The 12,928-nt window shown below is 37.3% G+C and overlaps 1 protein-coding gene across 1 annotated transcript in view; it reads left to right on the plus strand.

Annotated features, from left to right (window-relative positions):
- Positions 1-2,803: 2,803 nt before the first annotated feature.
- Positions 2,804-12,928, plus strand: part of RXFP2 (relaxin family peptide receptor 2) — a 41,128-nt gene continuing 31,003 nt past the window's right edge. The window contains exons 1-5 of the mRNA XM_081815496.1: positions 2,804-2,831; positions 3,085-3,249; positions 5,687-5,764; positions 8,679-8,784; positions 9,829-9,900. Of these exons, the coding sequence (XP_081671622.1) occupies positions 2,804-2,831; positions 3,085-3,249; positions 5,687-5,764; positions 8,679-8,784; positions 9,829-9,900 (449 nt within the window). The remainder of the gene's footprint in view (positions 2,832-3,084; positions 3,250-5,686; positions 5,765-8,678; positions 8,785-9,828; positions 9,901-12,928) is intronic.

Genomic DNA, 12,928 nt, shown 5'->3' on the forward strand with positions numbered 1-12,928 from the left:
TAAACCCCACAAGGGAACACAATATATTGCCTTCAAATTGTCTTACACAGCCTCAGCTTTCTATTTCAAAATTGTCTTTAATCAAATGTTTAATCACCTCTACTAGATCATTAGGAAAATATTGTTATTATGAGGTTGTAAGGGCATTTTCATTGCTTTTTTTTTTTTTTATCATTTACAACTCCCTGTTAGCTTTCAAAGTAATTTGAGGCTGCTTAAAATAGAAACCATATATGTCATATGGCTTTTCAAATAGAAAAACATGAGGAAGTAGGGGAAGCTTTATTATAGTCCCTGTTATTTCTTTCTTAGAAATCACATAAAAAAAATTCTACAACGCTAAGGCACAGCAAGCTTTCATTCTACATTAGAGGTTCCTTCTTAAAGTCCTATTTTCTTGCCCTGTGTTGAAATTGCCCTCATACCAACATTAACTGAGGGTTTACCATGTACCAGGCACTCTCCAGTACTTCACAAGCATTAGTTTATCTAGCTCCTGAAACACATCCATAAGGGGGATAGTACATGAACTTTATTTTAAATATGAGGGAACTAAATCTGGAGCTTAAGTAGCTTGCTTAAAGTCTAATGGCAGAGAGAATTCCAATGTAGGTAAGTCTGATGGTCTCCAGAATACTTCATCATTAATGAATACTTATAAATAATGGGTCCTATACCATTAGTGGATCATGAGGTCAACTTAGTAGCTTGTGATCCCATATGTGAATTAGATAGACTAGCAATGATCAGAGTACATCCCACAAAGTAAAAAGCAAGTTATATTTCAAGAAATTTTGTTTTCAGCGTGTATCTGTTTGTATGCTGAATTGTGATACAAAATATATGTCTGTGAGTTACTGTCATAAAAAACTTTCAAAGCTGCTTCACTAAGATATATTGATTCTCACTCATTCATGTTCCAAGTACAGGAGGACTACTAGTTTTTTATAAATCTGCCCTCTACAGAAATGTTTACGAGGAAGGAGAGATTTAAAAATCTATGACTCGGGCGCCTGGGTGGCTCAGTTGGTTAAGCGACTGCCTTCGGCTCAGGTCGTGATCCTGGAGTCCCGGGATCATGTCCCACATCAGGCTCCCTGCTCAGCGGGGGGGTCTGCTTCTCCCTCTCGTGCTCTCTGTCTCTCATTCTCTCTCTCTCAAATAAATAAAATCTTAAAAAAAAAAAAATCTATGACTCAGTACGCCTCTCCCTGTGTGAATAGGCTTAACAAGCCAACTCCCAGAGCCACACAGCAGAATTTCCCTAAAATAGTCAGACCTGCTGGTCGTATGCCAAGTTGCTAATAGTAAATCACTCATCTACCACTGCAACAATAGCAGACCAAATATTTTTTGTTTGGGTAAGAACAAAAATCCAATGGGTACAAAAGCATCCCAGGGCTACCCTCTCCATCTGGGGAAGATGTAGCAGCAGCAGCTTCTGAAGTAGAGTGTGCATTGGTACGTCCAGCTGTCCCCAAGGAGGACCAGGCTCTGTGTGTATGTGTGTGTGTGTGTGTGTTGATGTATTTATTAAAGGGAAGTGAAAATTAGACAAAATGAGCAAAGACAATACAAAATATAATGTATTTTCTAAGATGTTAAACTATTTTTTATGAACTTCCTACCTATGAAAGACAATTTAGTTCTCATATCCTCTCTCCCCATATACGTATTGAATCAACCCCTGACCCCAAGGGCCCGCTGTTAACTACTGTGATATGAAGATATCAATTAAAGCAGGAAGCTGCATTTCAAGGGGCATAAGTTCTCTGTGAGGACAGATTAAAAATAGTCTCCTTGTGCAGGGAACATAAGAGAAGACAAAAGCTGAATAGTGGCTAGGTTGAATGAGAATATGATAAAAGGAATAAAAAGGAATATAATTAACTTTGACAAAATTACTCTGTGGATAGGATGACCAAAAACATTCCGGAAATTTAGATGTAAGAGACATTCTTTCAATTTCGAAAGAATACTTTCCAGAAAACAAAGAGATGCTCTTCGTAAATACTCTAGTACAATTGTGGAAGTCATGTATTTTTTTAAAGGAATGCAAGATGAAACTTCACAGAAATTGACTGAAGGAGAGTGTACACTCAGGCACTAATTGAAGGGAGCAAGGGGCATTAGCAAGGGGCTCCTAACCATGTCACTGAAGGTTGGCATCAAGGCCAGGAGTTCCCTTGGATTGGTGATATAATGTTCTATAATATAGCAGGATAGAGAACAACCCTTCTGTGACTTTCCAAACTGATGACTGCATTTAACTTCCTTACACCTGAAACATAAGAGAAAATATCACCCATACACAGACTGGTTGAAGGAATAACAGAGATAAACCACTTGTGCAAATCGCCTGGGACACAGTAAGCTCAATGAGTGTTAGGTGTTCTTACTATTATCTCTCCTTATTCAAATGTGGTTCTACCATGAGAGACGATGGACTCTGAAAAACAAACTGAGGGTTCTAGAGGGGAGGCGGGTGGGAGGATGGGTTAGCCTGGTGGTGGGTTTTGAGGAGGGCACATTCTGCATGGAGCACTGGGTGTTATGCACAAACAATGAATCATGGAACACTTCATCTAAAACTAATGATGTAATGTATGGGGATTAACATAAGAATAAAAAAAACAAAAAACAAATGTGGTTCTAGATTTCTCTCTAATTCACACTTGAACTGTCCTTTTGCATATGTATTTTTATTATGTCACCTCAAATCCTTCTCATAAAGGGTCAATAAGTAAATAAATCCATCTATTTAATTCTGTTAGCTCATGGCTTTACCTTTCTGTTTCCAAGAATGGACAGTTTTTTGATTTCACACAAAAGTAAGACAATTACTTTGGTTTTGTTTACTATTGCCTTCCTGAAATTAGTTCAAAATGAACCTTGATCCCATTGTTGGTATAGCTGGTGTTAGATATGACCGTGATTGTTTAGAATGTTATAATTAAGAATATTATTCAAAGAAATTGTGTGCTATGAATGACACCAAACTCAACTCATAGAGTTCTTATGAAAATTAAAAGGGATGCCATGAAAAAGTTTAGCCATATTAACACTTTCTTTCTATTACAAGAGATTTCTGTCCCCTCTTTCACATAGATTTTCTACTGACTGAGGGCAGTACTCCTTTTTGCCAAAAAGGATACTTTCCCTGTGGGAATCTTACCAAGTGCTTACCCCGTGCTTTTCACTGTGATGGTGTGGATGACTGCGGGAATGGGGCTGACGAGGACAACTGTGGTGAGTCCCCCCACTCAGCTCCAAATGCCCACCTCCCCTTGTGAATGCCCTCAAACTGTGCTTGAACCAAATAATAATTATCATGAAAGGGAAGAGATGATTTGGTATTCTATAGGGAATCCTATTATAACACAAATAATTTCTCCCAATTAATTTGTGATGATGACCAGAATTTTCACAGGTAGGAGTTGCTTAAACCAGAAATATAAAATTGATAAAAACTGAAGTCATATTTTGAAATCTACTTGGATGCCCATATTCTAATTTTAAATGTCTTCCTATGACTACCTCTTTTTGGCTTGGTAATTTGGTTCAGCTGCAGGAATACATTTCATAAAGTGTGAATGGGCTCTGCCTAGAGAACTGATTCATTGAACAGACCTATGTTGTGCCAGGGGCTCTTCAACTCACCCACCCACAGTAGGCTCAAAGGAGAGGAGGTCTTATCCTCATGGAGTTCATGTGGGCCATGTGAACAAGGAGGACAAGAAACCTGTACATAAAAAAATAAAATGTATTTAAGTATTAATATTTATTTAAATACTAAATATTGCAGAAAGTGATAAATGCCAGAAAGAATAGAAAACAAGATGATGGGATAGAAAGTGACCTGAAGGGGGGGTTATTTTAAAGATGCAACCAGAGAAAACCTCTCTGAGATAATAACATTTGAATTGAGAACCAAACCATGAAAAACCGTAGAGGAACAGAGTTGCAGGCAAAAGAAACAGCAAGTGTAAAAGCCCTGAGGCTCAATGAAATAAGAAAATGTGTTTGTGGGACAGAAAACCAGAATGGCTTGATCGGAGTGAACAAGGATATAGAAGGTGAGGAGGTAAGCAGAGGCCAGATCACCAAAACTCTTACAGGCCATTTCAGGTCTGTATGTTTGGAGTGTATATATTGTCTAATATAACATGTATATTTTTACTTGAAGAAGCTGATGCCAAGTTGACATGTCTAGCTAATGAGCGAGTAGCCCTAAAACACAGATCTCCTGAATCTGAAAGAATCCTATTTGTGTTCTACCACACTGAACTGCCATTCCTTGGCTCTGCCCAACTAGCAATCAAAGTGAGACAACATCGTCCAGGAATGCCAGGCATCTGTCTCTAGAATCTGCTTTTCTGCCCCTGTTATTCATGCATGCTTCCCTCTCACAGAAACTTCTGCCCTCACCTCCTGTGGATCATTCATGCACATTCTTTGGGATTCAGTTCAGGTCCCCTTTTCACCTGAGAAGCTTGGCTTCCCTGGCCCCAATTCCCTGTCCTAAAGCTCTCTCACCAGTCTAAGATAAGCACCTTTTCTCTCTGTTTCCACAGCATCACAGCTGTACCTATATGGTTGTACTAAGGGCTGCCTTGTCTTTTCACTGTACTTCTTCCACTAGACGCGAACTTCTTGAGAAGAGTTCTTTGTGTCTTATTTGCTTTGGTGTCACCAGAGCTAAGACAGTAGAGTACATCGTAGGTGCCCATTCACTGCTCAGTGATGAGGGCAGCTGTCTGGATGTCAATGGGCAAGTCAATCAAATGCTTGGCATTTCCTCTTCACTGTGTGGGAATCAGAGACCCTTCATGTTTATCTGCCTCATGAGGATGTTCTGAATGCAAATTAAAAATAATTTTTGTAAAGGCATCAAATAGAATTATTTTAAAAACCATTGTGGGTATTAATAAGAAATAGAAACAAGTTAAAGGTTTCAGGGATCAAAGGGGACTTGTGGGCAACTATCTAAATTTACTTTTCTATTTGTAAACAAACTTCAGTATCTTACATTATAACATGTATCTCACCATTTTAATAGCATATATTAAAGTAATGATATTTCAGAATCAGGCCTCTTTTTTAAAAAGAATAGAATTTTCTTGCAGAAAAGGAGAAGGAAATTTGGCAAATAAGCTGGTTATGTCCTCTGACAAACTGAGAAAATATGATTTCACTCTATAGGACTAGATAGTCTTTATTAAAAGGAACTTTGCTTTTGCTTTATGAAGAAGAGCAGGTGACACATATTTTATTAACAGTCATTACATCTATCAAGTATGGATCTACACATACATATGCAGCAATATGCATATGACAAAACAATTCAGATTGTATTCTCTTCTGAGGACCTCAAAATTAAAGACGAAACATGTAAACTGTCAGCATTAGAAACAAGTAATATTTTTCAAGATGCATGTATGTATGTCAAATAATTATCTAGTTCCATTATATATCTTCTGATACATACATTTGAAATATTTGTAACTGCAAAAAAGGGGAAAACTCCAGATGTTTGCCTAGCTTTTTCTCCCTTACCATCTATGTTATCATTCAATTACTTAAACAAATTTTTAATTGATTTCATTATCAATTTTTTATACTTTTGTTTTGTAATTTGATATTTGATTTATAGAATAACTGACACATATTCATCACCATTTCACAGGAGACACTAGTGGATGGGCGACCATATTTGGCACAGTCCATGGAAATGCTAATAATGTGGCATTAACACAGGAGTGCTGTAAGTGGTATTGATTCAAAGACTCAGTATCAGCTTTGCGAGCAACATGATTTGCAGTGCATGGATTTATATGGGTGGTGTGATAAACTCCCTTTGGAATTTCAATTTCAGTTCAATGTATTTCAATGGTCAACTGGTCTGTTGTCTGCCATGGGACTGAAGAGATGGAAGAAAACAGTATACTCCATTCATGCTCATTTTATGTATTAGCCTATGATTGCAAGAATACATAGATATTGAATAATTATGACAAATAATAAAGATCTTTTTCCCTTTAATTACTTTCTTCAATAAAGATATTGAACACCAACTACTTTCCAGCCCCTATGTTAGGGACTGAGAGTACAATGATAAGAAAGATGTGGCCCCAACTCACAAACACTTCACACTGTAGCAAGAAAGACAAATCCTGATGGAAGCAGGGAAGGTACAATATAGTGCTAAACTGGGGGAATGATGTCTGCACAAGGGAATGCGGAAGCCCGTTGGAAGAAATGAAGGCTCTGCCAGGGGTGGGGAAAGAACCACAGAGAAGATGACATTGAGATGGACTTAGAAGTCCCTGGATGAGGAAATGGGAGGAGGTAACAGGACAAGCAGGGAAGCAAGATCTGCCAAACGCTGAGGTAGGAAGGTGCAGAGCAGCTCCCAATGCCTTTTTTCCCAGTGGTTCTGAGTGCCTGGAGCAGAGGAGCTGGACCTAGAAGATGAGGCCAGCCCATAAGGGGTTTTGGGGGCACACCTTGGACATTGGCCTCTACTCTGTAGATAGAATCATGTCTTTATACATACCTATATTACATACATGTGTATAATGTATACATAGGCACAATTATGTAGGTGCATATACAATTATATATGTATATTATTATGTATATATAATGCATATATATTTAACACTATATTAATATTATATTATGCACTTTATAATACCAGTTTATAATCACCACTTATTATGTGCTTTACTATACATACACAGGAGCATCATATATAAAAATTAGAAATTAAAAGATTAAAAATAAATATAACTGAAAGTTCTAATAGTTTCTTCCTGAACCACAATAAGTCATCTTGTACACATCCCATTGTGGAGATCACTGCTGTACACGGTGGACAACCACCCACCAAAATTGTGGGTTTATTTTCTTTTAATGAAGAGGAAGAAGCATATGATAAGGAGCGTTTGTGAGACTGATTCTTCCACCAAAATTATAGAGAATGGATTAGAACAATGGTCCTCAGCCCTGGGCAACTTTTGCCCCCAGAGAACATTTGACAATTGTCTGGAGACATTTGGGTTTTCACAACTGATGGGTTGCTACTGGCATCTAGTGTGTAGAGGACAAGGATGCTGTTGTGCATCCTATAATGTATAGGACAGCCCCCCACAGTGGAGAATGGGCCTCCCCAAATGTCAACCTTGTCAAGGCTGAGGAGAAAGTACAGTGAAAGAGATACTGATCATTATGTTTCCTGCAATACTTCAGATTAATACTCATAATCTAAAACCAGAAAATGTCAGTGAGAAAAGTTAAGATAGAGATGCAAGAAGCATTCCTGAAGAAGAATACAGAGCCTGTGGGTATGATTAACTTGTAGGTGAGGGGTCTATGTTCACATTGCTCATTTAGACAACAGGCTCAGCTTGGACTACATGGGATTCTTTTACTGGTAAATAAGAGTTTCAAACCCCAGGTTTTCAATCTAATAATATAACCACTATTTTTGATGTCAATAAACATTGAAGTAAACATTCTGAACTTATCTTTAAGAAGTTGAGCTAATTAGCATAAACTTATAAACAACATAGAATATTTTCCAGAATTTTATACACTAGAATGCATCTTTTGAATTAAGCAGGTACTCAATAAAAGTTTGTTGAACTTACCAAAATTCAGTGACATTGATTTTAAAAAGTTTGGATAAAAGTGATTTAAAGGAAACAAAGCAATTAGAAAGAACTTATAAAGATTTAAATAAATAATAATAAATACAAAAGTTGGAAAATAATCCTCATGTTCTTAGCTCCCATCAAAACAATTACCCATAGGATCAGAGGCAAAATCAAGTGCTCCATAAATATCGCTTCTCCCTCTTTCTCTCTCTGTCACACACACACACACACACACACACACACACACAGTGATTATCTGTCCCATGGGACAACTTGGCCTGGTTCCTCTGTAGATTTCTCACTCCTTTTATACGCCATTATCTTAATAATTATGTAAGTTTCTTCACAGTAAAATCTGAAGTTTTATTTTTCTTCTGAATGTTTCAGATAGATGGATCTTTGGTTCTCTCCGCTTTATAGCATCTATACAATTTTTATCTTCCACTATAACTTTATAGTAATGAAAAACAAAGAACGAAAATAAGAGGGAATCTGACTCAGTTGATTTCAATAAGGCACAATGGAGGCTACAGCAGAAACTGCGTCCCTCTCTTCTCCCAGCTCCAGAAGTTTGAAAGGGGAAAAAGAATGGAATTTAATTTTAATCAACAAGCATTTATTGAGCAACCTCTTTGTGTCATTCAATTCAATTAAATTGACTCAATTTTACCCATTACAGATTTACTCCATCATAGTAAGGTTTTTCATTGAAGAGAACTTAATCTTGCTTCACTATACACTTTTTTGCCTTTTAAACCTTTCTGTGGTTTCTTTCTAATCACTTATTAAGTGCCTCTGAAATGACCACTGGAAGCTAGAACTGAGATGAAACACCACATTAGTCTATATTTGGCTAGGTGAGAAGTCTTGTTTGCTTTTATTATGGGCCCAAATTAGTGCACTGAAGGTGTAAATGTTATACTTTCGATGAAGAGAGAACAATGTCATTTATTAGAGATAAGGTCATAATTTTAAAAAAGTATTGTTTTCCCAGTGAAATACTACTCTTTTGCCCCCTAGTTCTAAATCAGTATCCACAACCCTGTGACTGCAAAGGAACTGAATTGGAATGTGTAAATGTCGGCTTAAAGTCTGTGCCACTGATTTCCAGCAATATTACATTACTGTGAGTAGACTTCGCATCTTGCTGATATTTGCCTGTAAAATCATATGGAAACAATGTAGTCTAATCTAACCTCCCCTTGTTCTGTTTTGTTACTTGTATACTAGCAAAGTAATAGAAGCTCCCTTTAAACCACCAGCCATTAGAGAATTCTTCTCCAAGGAAAACAGGTTTTAAACACTGAGTGTTAGATTAGCTTGAATATCATTTAACTCACAAATATCTGTGGTCTGGAGTGTTTATTTCAGTTACTTTCTGATCTATTGTTTTTACTAAAATGCCAGTACTGTACAACTAAAAATGGAAATAAAAAGGAAGACCACTAGCTTATTCTATCTCATTTTAAATAGCAGTAATTGTCCAAGATTGCAAAGATATAAAAGATCCATGAAGCTAGCTGTGTTATCACTGTGCAAATTTTCCTGTACTTTGGAAAAACGCTTTGAGAGCCTCAGGAATTTGCAATCATGTTATAATTTGACCATGCATGAGTTGGTTAGGATTTTCTTTTTTTTTTTTATTTATTTATTCATTTGAGACAGAGAGAGAGAGAGAGAGAGAAAGCAGGAGCAGTGGGGAGAGTCAGAGGAAGAGGGAGAAACAGACTCCCTGCTGAGCAGGGAGCCTGATGTCGGGCTCAATCCCAGGACCTGGAGATCATCACCTGAGCTGAAGGCAGACGCTTAACCGTCTGAGCCACCCAGGCGCCCCGAGTTGCTTAGGATTTCCTGTTGGTTTTTTTGGGGGGGGGTTGTTTTGTTTGTTGTATTTTGTTAAATTACCCAGAGAGTAAAGATGTTAAATCACCATAGACATTCTAGTCTATGATACTAACCAGACTTGTCAAATGTGTGCAAACTGCTTAATTTTGCTTTATGGACTTCTCATTCTCCCATGAGGAAGTTTTCAGTTACCACGGTCATTTTCAAATATGTGTTAAGCAGCATGGAGTATCATTAAATATCCTGTTTTTAAGCATGCACTTTCTAGGAAAACTTTCGTTGGTCATTAAACCTGTAATGAAGTCTGTTTTACCTGTTATTTTAGGTCTCTTAAGAAAAACAAAATTCACAGTCTTCCAGATAAAGTTTTCATCAAATACACAGAACTTAAACAGATGTAAGTAGCTATTAGTAGTGTTTTTATGAAGAAATCCTTGTGATGTTTTATTTAAGATGCCTTTTATCTTTTTAAGTAAAATGAAATATAAACTTGATAACTTTTCCATGAAATTTATTTTTCCAAATGTAATTAAGATTAGGAAATTAAGCTTTGAAAACTAGCATATTATCTTTCCATTTCATAATTTAAAATAGCTGAATTGATTTTATTTAAACTATTTTTAGAGAACTAAATTGGAATTGAGATCAGGCATCTAAATAAGAAAACACATAGTTCCATGTGATTTTCCAAGATCATTTGGAAAATGACATTGTAGTTCAGAGGCACTAGATGTACTTTTTAATTTAAAGAGGAATGTTAGTATAGACCAGAATGATCAGATCATTTAAAACACATAATGATAGGATACAGCCTATCTCCCAGGATAATAGGAACAAAACCACCATCTTAGTGAAATCAGTGATATTAGCATATCTGAGGAAAGAAAATGTTAATAAATAGAGCACAGTCAGCAGTGAAGAAATGGTAGTCAGCAAGAAACATGGTATCAAGATGCCATCTTCCAAGAAAGAAAACCAGGATCTGGGAGACATAATCCCTAGAGAAGTCTCTACTGGAGGACAGGGATGGATTGTCAATTTCCACCATAACTAGCATGAACTATCTTTTGCCATGATTCCCTGCTCACCAAGCAACGTTATGATGACTGCATTAACTTCCCAAATTATTCATACTAAAGTATCTGGGCAGTTATCTTGGATAGGGTATAAGAACATTCCTATTGGTGGAATTGGATTATCTCCTATTTAAATAAAGAAATTGAGAATATGCAACCTCTTGTGAGTTTGGTTACCGTATGTCAGTTCCTCTGAGCACAGCCACTATGGGATAATGAAAAGATCAAGTTTCTACACTTGCCAAGATGATCATTAGACTAGATTTAAAAATTAACAAAGTAATGTTGTAAGGCCCCTTGGCAGTACAATCATATTGTTTTATCCTTCAGCCTTCAGCATAGAAGGTTTCTAGAAATGTGAAATATGTTAAAATCTAGAAATGTAAAATACGTTAAAAGGAATAAAAATAATCTGATCTTTGGCTTATACTAGACAGACATATTTGGTTTAAAATGCCATCAACAATTCTATGCTGTTCATGAATTTAGGTACAGATTTTCTCATACAAGAAAAGAAGTCACTGAAGGAAGTCCATGAGTGAGGTGGAATCTTCTGTGAACAGAGATAATCATGCCTGGGTTTGATTACAGCCTTTGTAAATATCATCTTACATCTCTGTAAATACCATCCTGGAGCATGTGGTCATGTTGAAATTGCCACCGTGGAGTAGCTGTGCGTGGACTCTGGGTTTCCAGATTCCTCCAGAGAGGAAATCCTAACTGCTAATCTTACTGGAAATTCTTAGAATCACCACATGTTCATTCTATGAATCAGTATTGTGCTTGCAATTGCCTGAATAATGCTCAAGGGAGGAAAAATAAAATAGCACTAGCAGAAAGGAAAGAAAAAAGGCTCATGTTGTAGAGTACGTTTCAATTCTATGATCTAGAGTCGTAGAAATTTTATGAATTTTTAATTAAATCTTCTTATTATTCACAAGGCAACTAAAGTCTGCAATGGTTAAATGATTTAACTAGGATCTACAACTAGTAAGTGGAAGAGCCACATTTAGAACCCCTATCTTCTGATGCCCAATGCAATGTTTATTTTACAATAACCAGAAACTAGAGATGGAAAAAAATCATTCTAGCATCAGATTGAATGTTCTACCAACACATACTGTCCTAGACCATACAGAACTCCCTTCTGTACATTTTCCCTCTAATTTGGGACAAGTTGACTTCTGAGAAGGCAGAGAGATCACCAGAGGATCAAGCAAAGGAGAGTTAAATTTCAACTACTCAGACCAAGTCCTTTTGCGGACCACTGATCTATGTCAATAATATCTCTTGTAGTATCGGGTAGCCCACTTAAGGGAAGAATATGGAATCACTCCTTTTGATAATTCAGGCCCCAAATTTTCCTAGTGAAATAAAATAGAGATTAACCCTAATTGCCCAGAGCAGCTGGAAAATTCTCCAAATAAATGTTTACTTCTACTTTGTCTGAGAAAACCTAGGTGCCACATTATCACCCAGCAGAGGCTTTCTCAATGCAAGCTGCTATTTGATGCTTTCTAGGCAGGTTGATTCTCCCGGAGACTGAGAGAAAAGAGATCAGGAGACCCTCATCAATAAATACTCACTAAAGGGGCGCCTGGGTGGCTCAGTTGGTTGAGCGACTGCCTTCGGCTCAGGTCATGATCCTGGAGTCCCGGGATCGAGTCCCACTTCGGGCTCCCTGCTCAGCAGGGGATCTGCTTCCCCCTCTGCCCTCTTCCTTCTCGTGCTCTCTGTCTCTCATTCTCTCTCTCTCAAATAAATAAATAAAATCTTAAATAAATAAATAAATAAATACTCACTAAGTTATCTATTGAAGGCAAAATACTGCACAATTCTTTATATTTATATAACACTTTTTAAAGTTTACAAAGAATCCAACATTTGGAATTCTCATTTGGACTTTGAATCCCCAAAATCTGTGAGGTGGGGGCAGACATCATGAGATCCTTTTAGAAATGAGGGTATCTACTCTGGAGAAGAGGGTTTGTTTGCCCAAAGGCAGCCATCTGACAAGTATTAGAGCTTGGCCTCAAAGCCAGACCTCTGATTGTGGTCCTTTGGAAGCTTAGCTGCATGATCCAGACTCAGAATATGATGAAAACGTCCATTAACCAAACTTTGATTTGAAAATAACTCAAGTTCTTTATAAGCATTACTCGAATATCACAAAGCAGCTCATGAGCTCATGAGTACCCCAGCCCCTTTTCTCCCACACTTCAGCAGCTCCTGCCACTCCTTCTCCAACCCCCAGCCTCAGACATGCCCTTCCTTCTCCTGTCCTACTCTTACCTTCTCCTTCCCTATTCTGCATTACAATAGCCCAAATAACCATAGCAAAACCCAAAC

This window comes from Leptonychotes weddellii, chromosome 3 (assembly GCF_054177405.1).
Source record: "Leptonychotes weddellii isolate Sample4059 chromosome 3, ASM5417740v2, whole genome shotgun sequence".
Taxonomy (NCBI): Eukaryota; Metazoa; Chordata; class Mammalia; order Carnivora; family Phocidae; genus Leptonychotes; species Leptonychotes weddellii.